We start from the raw sequence: 9,580 nt of genomic DNA on the forward strand, positions 1-9,580 counted from the left end.
AGCCTGGGCCCGCAGCGACGCCTGCTGGCACGGGGCTCCCACAGCCCCCCAACCCGCACCCAGGGGGGCCAGGGGACACACACAAACTGACGGGGCAGCAAGCCTGCCTTCCCATGTTATTTTATAACAAAGCGTGCCTGGGAAGGTGGTGTAGGTGAGGGAAGGATAAACTGTCAGGTTAACCAGCATTTTGGAGCAGCTGCACCAACATAACTTTTAACGGCTTGCCTGTGGAGTTTGTCAAGAATCAATCCTTGAGCTTTAACACCCTCTCTCCATCCAAAATTTCCAAGCATAAACAAAACAGCTTCTGAGGAGAGGTCGTAAGATTGCAAAGCTGACCGAAATATCAGATACAAACTGCACGTTAGAAATACTGAATACTACATGAGCAGACTGATTTCCTAGCATTTGAAGCCAGCTTCCTACCAGTATTGCAATTCAAAACTAAACTTTATGAGCCAAACTTTAAAACAGATAAACGGATGCTATCATGACAGAACAGGAGAAAGAATTTTTAATTTCTCAAGCGTCACTACAAGAAAACCTGAAAGCAGATCATAAACATAATATTCTCCAGCATATGGTGGTAAAATCTGCAATCTGAGGCACTGAACTGAACACTTTTTAAAACCCTCTCAAACCAGAGCAGCGGCAGGGGAGGCAAGCACGCTGCCCTTACCACCTCGCAGGGTAACTCCCAGCACAGAGATTACAGATGCCACTCTAGGATAAAGCACCACCCCCACAGATATTTAAGTCCTTGGGAGACAATTCCATTGCTTTTATCACTGAAAAAAGAAAGTGAAAAAACCCATCCTAAATTTCCCATTCAGCTTCAGATGGTCACTCTGTATGTTACCAACCTTCAGCAGCCAGCAAGCATACTTTATTCTTCTTAATTTCTTCAGGATGTGATTCTCTCCCTCGCTCAGGTACTATTCCATAGCAAAATAAGTAAATAACCTTATTTAACTTCTTCTAAAAGAAGTACCTACACACATTAATAATTTATGTCCTACTGATACCTGACATCCCACAGAAACTCACGGCACAGTGTATTTATTTATACTGACCTCATCCATATAAAAATGCTCTTTTTATATAAAGAAACTTCAGCCTTTAAGCCTGGATAACAAGTTCAATGTTTCTCATTTGACAATTGTAACTGTGCTAACTGGAATACACATTAAAGGAGATTCAATACAAAGCTAAGAAAGGATTGCTATTTTTCTTAAAATAGGCAATGACAGCGTCATACAACCATTTTCCAGAAAACATTCAGGTTATTTCTTTCCATATAGAGAGAGTTTGTTCTGCCTGTTGCACTGAGACTTGTTATAGCTATTTGTAAAGTTTATCAAAAGATAGTAGTTTGACTCCTTTAATATTGAACACATAACTAGCTCGCTATCTAGCAACTGACTCTGTGTTATGTTAATCAAACTTCCTTAAGAATAGAAACAAAAGACTATCCAGGCATGCCAAAGAATTCTATGTGGCAGTACAGAATGACAACAGAATAAAAATTTAAAAGGACACAGATACAAAATTATGTTTAAAACAAAACAACCCAAACAAACAAACAAAAAAAAAATCACTTTTTTTTCCCTTTAGAGGGCTTTGCAAATAAGGCAGGATCAATCTGGTCTCTAGACAGACCTCTCACTGAAAAAAGCCTTGCTGCTCTTTCCTTTAGAGTGCCTCCACATTTCAGTCCTAAAGACATCAACTCCATCTTCAGTTTATCTAAACCCAGGGCTTCCATTTCAGCAGCAGAGTTGAATGCCAGCAGGTCTATTGGTTCTACTTCCTGCAAAGAGAAAAACACCCCATCAGACTATTTTTATTTTCTTCCTGGAGGAAGAAAAGGAACAAGTACAGACAGAATGCTTAATTTTACAGAAGACCTTCAATTAGGATTATCTCAAACACCTAATTACTTAACAAAGTTGAGCGATGTCTCCGAATGTATTACATTGGATATTCTCATTATTAGTGGTACTTATAGTGGTACCAGGCAAAGTATTACTGCATCATGTACAAGCAAACTGAAGCCTGGCAGCAGCTTCGTCGTAAAACATGCAAATCTTAGTGGAGATAACACATCCAAGAGGGGGGTGAATGCCCAGGTGAGCTTTGTACCCGGTGTCCAACTGCGCAACTACAGCCCTACTCCTCACAGTGCCTCTGCTAGCTAGTTAAAGGCTCACTCTAACGTTTCCAGACAAGCTGCAGATATGCTTAGACTTGTGATGTACGCAGCCTCCAAGACAGAAGCGCTGGTCATTTTGAATTATATACACACCACTGAACTTTTAGAATTATTCCACTAGAATTAGTACATTCTACTTGCGATAGAGGAATGCTGAAAAAGAAAAATAAAAAAGTAGGTGGCAGTGTTTAATCCTACTCCTCTGAAGGCAAAATAGTCGACACTGGATTTATCCCCAGGGAAATTAAGTACTCCCAAGAAAACTGAATTAAGACCAACAGCCCACCACCTCACCTAGCAGCTCAGTAGCTTAACCTCAGCTTCCACAGGCACGGCAAAGCTAACAGCCCCTTTTTAGCCAGATGTAGAATATAACCAATATCCCCCAGCAGCAGCAGGAAAGAGGATGAATAGTTATTTCTAATTCAGTTACACTGTAATTATAGAAATAGATATAAAAGCACTCTCTTTTTAGTGAAATTACAAAAGAGCAAGTTCTGAAGTTCACACCTTGTCCTGCCACATGAAAATGGATTAAAATTTCATCTTACAAGGAAAAATAGTACATTTACAGAATAACTGAGGGTGAAAGGGACCTCTGTAGATTGTCTAGTCCAAGCCCAGGGTCTTGTCCACAAAAGAACATGGACAAAGACTGGGTAATTCTAATGCTGGAATTTACTCACACACTAAACACTACCAGCAAACATTATCACACTAAAAAGGACACAAAAATCTAAGCCCATTTTGTTCAATATTTAAAGCACATACTAGTCTTACGGCATCTGTCATGCCAGAGTTATCAAAGGGACTTCAGAGCAAGCAGTACCAGCAGTGGGAACGAGACCACTCCGTTATGAACACAGCAGATACAATTAACACTAGCAGAATTAGAACCTTTGTCCTGCTGAGGATACAAAAAGAGACTGGTTGCCTCATTATTCTCATCGTACTTTTAAAAAAGTCCATCAAGGACTATTATAAAAATATTTCCACCTGCAATAACCATCTGCCACAGCATTGGTGGAGTTTCCTGTTCTAGGAATAGACAGTCTTGCAAATACTGAGCAAATGGTAAACAGTGAAGAATGGTAAACATCCTGTTTAAAATTTGCCAGCTCTTACAGTACAGTAGATGACAAAGTTCTAATTTATCAGATGGCATCCTTGGTCTTTTTTCTATTTAACTGTATCAAACTTTCACTTATTCAGTCACTGGCAGTGGCAACTGATGGTAGACTTTCTGCTCAAGCAGAAAATCCAAGCAACTCTCTAGCCTGAAAAAAGCACCACATTTTGTTTCACTGCTAGAATAAGCCTAGGTTCATCACACCCCAAAATTTTTAATAGTAATACTATGCAAGGGGCAAAGAAGCACAAGTATTGGCATCTTTTACTGCCAAATATTAGTTGGCCTTTCATCAATTCAGGAGGAAAAGCTATGTTCTCTCTCGGCTGGAAGACTGATCCAAAGCATCTTCAGCAAAAGAATCCCAGCCATCCTCCTGTCGATCACCAGAGAAGGAACCTCATGGTCAACAGCACTCCTGATCTGGCTTGAGGGCTGTGACACAACCCAGACCGCCAGCAGAGGTAATAGTATGGTAAGAGTACAGACCTGCTTCCACCATGCATGCACCAGACAATCTATTTTAGAACCGTTCTTCCACCATCCTTTGCAGTTCAGATGAAGCCCATCATTTATACTAATCCTGTCTCTCTAGGGAAGGAGCTGCTGCTTTCAGACTTTCAATGGTCAATGAAGAACTGAAGTTTGCACCAGACTGCTAGGGTTCTCTACGAACCACACTCAAGTCTTATTTAGAAACGAAGAGACACTGATCAGCTGATTGGCTGAGGGGACATCTGCTTGGAACAACTTCTAATTTAAACACTGACATCAATTATAAATATTAAGGCCAAATTATGTTACAAATAAGGTTAGTCAAATTGGCCTGTGTTTGGTAATGTCTCAAAAAGTATTGATAAGAGTCTGTCATTCTACAAAAGGGTTTTATTTTCCTTTTTTCCCCCCTCAGTAAAGAACTGTGGATCCAGAGTGTATCTGTTTATGTAGAAGAAGGGAAAAAAACAACCAAAAAACCCCAAGGGGAAACATGGATCTCAGGACAGACAATACTAGGCAGTCAAGGGCAACTGCATCTTAGTAGAAACTCTACGCTATTAAAACCTTGATCTTATAAAGTTCTTCCTTGACCCATTCTACTTAGCATCTGTCAAGACAATGCGACCATACTACAGTTCAACTTTCTCCATGGAGACACTGTCAACCAAGAGCCTTCTTTGTCTGCAGTTTCCATTAACTTGCTACATTCCCTTGTCATAAGTTGTACGATGCATCTTCATTTCAGCTGCTTTTCCTTTTAACCCTGGGAATTTTTGTGCTCTGAATCAAACTCTGGAGATGCTATTAGCTTGTTAGGGAGACTATGATTCTAATTCAAGCACTTACATCTAATACACTGAAGTCATAGGATACAAACCCCCTCCCTTTTTCTGCGATCCACAAAAGGAAAAGTGATTGAGTAAAAGGAGCTGAAGAAAAACACATACCACGTTTTCTACTGTGCTCTGCAACGGGTTAGTTTCCTGTGCCTCAGAAGAAACCTTTTCTTGTTGTTCCTCTTCTTTCAGAGCTGGGGTTACCTCACTCTTTTCTTGGGCCTCTTCCTCCACAGGCTTTGCCATTTTACTGTTTTCATCAGCTGGAATTTCAGTTTGCCCACCTGCGTCTGTCTCTCCTTGCAGATCTCTTCCAGTACCTTCTGGCTGCTCCAGTGGTTTCACGGTTGCACTGATAGCTGGACTACCCTCCACCGAATCAAGAGAGCTGCTTGAACATTCATTTGAATTTCCAGCATTTTCATTATATCTGCTGCCTGATGGACAACTTCCGTCAGATGCGTGAGGGGAGTCATCTTCACTGTCATCCTCACAATCCGAACTGTCACAATCATCCAATCCTTCCAATCCCAGCCTGCCACAATCGGTATGTTACTAATTGATATTAATCTACTTTCACTTTTTTTAAAACCGTACCTTTTTATTGTCACTTTTCTCTTTCCAAAACTCACTTCAGAGAGCTGCAGTGAACTACACTAGCAGCTATTCAGGATAGTTTAGTAAATGGAAGAGCTGCTGATATTGAACAGGACCCAACATCCCCCAAAAACAGGTATCTCTTTACAGCATTCCCAGTATAGAAATGCGGGCTACCAATTGCTACTCCAAACACCACTGCAATCATTAAGGCTTCTCTTTCATGTTACATTAGGTGAAAAAAGCCAGTTCTTTCAAGATCATTGCAAATTTAATTCATTAATGAAAAAAAGGACAATGGGAGATAGTAGAATATAACCATATTAGAAGGTGGGGAGGGGGGAAAGGGTGCCTATTTTCACAAATAAAGTTTGTCTGCTCCAGGTGGGACAGGATTATATGAACGTAGCAACATTTACTTTCAGTTCTCTAATTTAATCTGTTCGATATACTTATTCCTATTTACGTCTACATCTCAGATAAGATGTTGCTTACTTGTACGTACCTAACCTTTCATCCTGTTCAAGGCTTAATATTTGAGTATAAGAACAAGGCATAATGCTTACCAAAAACATTTTCTTTTTCGAGATTTTGTTCCATTCGTTCCAGATTCACCCGGACGCTTCCGACTATTGCCACTTTCTGGTGACACTATTTTGCTCGAAGTAGCCTGTAATCCTTCAAAACAAAGTTAAAAGTCTACTTCATCAGTACACAATTCATGTGCGTTGCAAACTCTAGTTAACTTTTAATTTCAGATGCAATTTAAAACACCAACTGAAAATAATCACTTTTGGTGCACATTCAGGTGGACTCAAAGCTTCAAAATAAAGTCAGTAGCACCAAAAGCTTTCCTACACGGCTTTACTAAGGCACAGAGTCAATTAAAATTGGATTCTTGAGTTGAACTCTCAGGTTCCACATGCCACTCAGCCTCCAATTTTACTATCAAGCTGCCAGCAAGGGAACAATCCATGGATAAATAAATTAACTACAAAGACCAGTAAGTGAAACAAGGTATTTTGCAGTTGGATTAAATTTCTAGTTTTTACATAATATCTGTTTATATTTTATCATTTCACTGAAAACGATTATGTAATTCTTACAGCTGAACTAGCAACACTACTTTCACAGAATTTTGCTTTTATTATGACACTGTAGCACAGCAAGATGAAGCATCTGTACAAAGTATCCGTGTTAAGCTGTTCAATGCAATTTAAGAGAAGCAGTAGGCAAAGAGGAAAAATTAATTCCAACAAATTTTACTGGAATTTAAAATTTCATTTTTTTTTAAAAAAAAATTTCATACTGGAGTGCGGCTATAAGGGTTTTTAGTTTGCTTTATTTTTCGAGGAAAGAAAGTGAGGTTAAACTGCAATACCTTTAAGGACTGAATCTTCTAGTCGCTCAGACATTTCATGACACTGCTGCTGGTAGTCCGGATTTGTGAAAAAGTGCTTTGGCTCTGCAAGTTTCCGCTGCAGCCTTTCCAAGCGCCTTTGCTCTTTTTCTGCTTCCCGCTCTGCTTGCTGCTTCACCCATTCAGCCATCCTGCAGGTAACAGAACCACGAAAATGAGAACATTTCCAACATTTAATGTAGTATCAGTTTGCTGCTCTGCAATTATTGAATGCTTCTACCACTTGCTAGGATGGGAGACAACGGGAAAATATAACTAACAGCACCCAGGGGGATTACTGAAGGAATACACAGAGATTCTGCTACAGAGAAGAGAGTAAAGTTTATTTTGGAAGCAGAAACAGCAGTAAGGTCGTGTACCCCCAATATCATGGTCTTGCAGCTTCAGAGAAAAGAACTGTAAGAATTCCAGATGAGAAAACCAAGAGGTGCAGAACAGTCTCTCAGAAGCAGGCTGCAGTACAATCACCTCTATTTTGCAGTAATATAATCATAGTCAGAAGAATCCTGTTGGCTTCCAGTCTATCTGTGCTTAAGATTTCGCTTTTGCTCTTTCTAGTATTCAAAACAAAATTTCATTGCTACAACAGCCTGTCATCTGAACTCTTTTGTTAACAGTGAACTACATGGTCAGTCTATTTTATAATTCTTGCTCCTAAGAAAATGCCTTACGCTTTTTCATGATTGACATCTCGTAGTCTCCTTCCACTGAGATCTCGGCAAGCCTCTCTATTTGTTGTCTTTTCAATCTGAGCACCAAGTGCTCGCAGCATAGATCCAAACCCTGAGAAAAAAGTAATCAAGAATTAGCTAAACAGAAACAAATAGAGATGAGCTAGTACACAACAAAAGAATTAATTATGGAAAACGAATACAGTGAATTCAACACTTTCCTCTCCCTCAATGCAATTGAAATCACGCGTAAGCTGAAAGTTGCAACATGTTGGAGAACTATCACTGGGTGAAATGACGAAACACTAAGTGAAAAAAAGGTATCCAGCACTTACCACTCATCTCATTTTTGTAATCCTGAGATGACACCAGATGGACTCCAGATTTACTAGAACCTGAGCAGCGCTTCTAACACGAAAGCCTATTTCTGTGTCCTCCAGCAAAATGGTTTGAAACCGTTTTCATCCCAAGATAACATTTTGGGTCCTTTCTAATTTAGCCAGGATATTGTACCTCCCCCTTAAGCCCCTTTAGCCCCCACCAAACTTAAATCCCCTTTTAAAAATCTAACAAAAACTAAAATAACTTTTTTAGGAGATAGCCTTAGCCGCTTCATTGAAATGATCACGATGTGCAATGTTATGCTGGAGAGCCCCCCAAAATAGATTTCTATACACTCCTTCTATACGCTCCTGTCACCCCAGGAAAACTGAAGCTGATGGACAATAGGTGAGGAAGAAGCATCCTATACTGTGAACTTATACCATATGCGCCACTTTTAGGGCACTTAAAAACCACAATAGTTCATAAGCTATAGCAACAATACCTATTTCCAGTTCTGTCTAAAACTACAAAGAAGGCAAAGCCGAGCTGCAGCATTTTAACTCAATAGCTGGAAAGTTCTGAGAACTGGATTCAAAAAGCAAACTCCAATTACACTCAAATACTCTGCTAAACCTGCTTCACCCATCACGCTCCATTTTAGGGAATGCCCATATCGTTGGTGGCTACATCGTTTTGTATGATTAATACCTATCTTCTGTAACACAGTTGAAATATTTTGTCAATATAGGAAGCCTGGCTTAGATTGAATTCTTTAGTTCTTAGGCTACTGGGATCTTGGCATTTAGATATTTTTTTCAAATAAGAGAAGATAAGATCAGTTAGGTCATATAATGTGATCCAATCACAGACTATTTGTACCTGGCATATTTGTCCTAAGTGATCATGAATGAAACTCAGGAGTCTAAGAAGCCAACTGCTTTTAAACACAATTTCAACTGATGCATGTTACAGATTTCTACTAGTTGAGCTAAGCTGACCAGGGGCATGAAGAAGAGCTATGCCAGCAAAGTTGTTCGCTGAACTACAGCTTCCCCAGTCAATTCTCAGCTTTGCACTTAGCCTTTGGTTTCAGCTCACAGACATTATATCACAGTCACCCACGTTAAAAGAGATGTGCTAACAGATTAGGGCTGCTGCTATTAGTGTAGACTACAGTATAATAAAAGCTTTTTAGCCTAAGAATCTAGTCAATAAGAAGCAGTTAAGCAACAAACCTCCTTTTCCACCGCAAAGTCTTGGTTCCAGGCTATAAACAGCTCCATCCTGCAGCGCATCTTCATCATTAACCAGTCGCCCGTTACATTTCACATACAAACTTTCCTCAGGAATATTCTAAAACCAGAAAATTGAATCACGTGATCGACTGAAAATGAGACATTCTGACAAAGTAACTCATTAAGGAGTAATGTTTCCTTCTGTCCTATAGGAAACAGAGGGGAAGGAAAAATCAGGCGTTCTTAAAAGCATGAACATTCCCTGTGGTGGCTGCTTTTAACTCCTGTTTGGCGAAGAATTAAACGCAGTCGAAATCCGCTTGTAAACGTGAACGGAGGAAAGCCGTGCCACGGGGAAATCTACACCAAGTGTTCAAACGCTCTGTATTAAAAAAAAAAAGAAGGAAGAAACCCTATGGGTTTTGCAGCGTGAAGAATTTAAGATTGATATGTTCCATATAGATAGATAGATAGATATGTCACATAGAGAGAGAGAGAGAGATAGTGTGTATGAAAGACTACAGGACGCTGTTAGAGCAAACCCTCCTGTTCTGCTAAGTGACCGCACGGAGGAGAAGCGTGCCCGCACTCCAGACGTGCGACAGCCCCTCAGCCGCCCCACGGCGAGCGGGGAAGGGGCGAGGGCCGCCACGCG

At 40.2% G+C, this 9,580-nt stretch overlaps 1 protein-coding gene across 2 annotated transcripts; it reads right to left on the reverse strand.

Annotated features, from left to right (window-relative positions):
- Positions 1–6: 6 nt before the first annotated feature.
- Positions 7–9,253, reverse strand: SDE2 (SDE2 telomere maintenance homolog). Of its 2 annotated transcripts, none has more exons than XM_035903666.1 (6): positions 8,926–9,253; positions 7,367–7,478; positions 6,657–6,826; positions 5,842–5,953; positions 4,802–5,213; positions 7–1,813 (listed from the first exon to the last, which is right to left on the reverse strand). In XM_035903666.1, exons 2-6 carry the CDS (start codon positions 7,465–7,467, stop codon positions 1,598–1,600), a joined length of 1,011 nt encoding a protein of 336 aa, XP_035759559.1. In that variant the 5' UTR covers positions 7,468–7,478; positions 8,926–9,253; the 3' UTR covers positions 7–1,597. The 2 variants fall into 2 exon arrangements, with proteins under 2 accessions (XP_035759559.1, XP_035759558.1); XM_035903665.1 differs by having other exon boundaries at positions 4,790–5,213; positions 8,926–9,252.
- Between the last annotated feature and the right edge of the window lie 327 nt (positions 9,254–9,580).

Source organism: Egretta garzetta, unplaced genomic scaffold (assembly GCF_000687185.1).
Source record: "Egretta garzetta isolate BGI_Z169 unplaced genomic scaffold, ASM68718v1 scaffold11, whole genome shotgun sequence".
Lineage (NCBI taxonomy): Eukaryota > Metazoa > Chordata > Aves > Pelecaniformes > Ardeidae > Egretta > Egretta garzetta.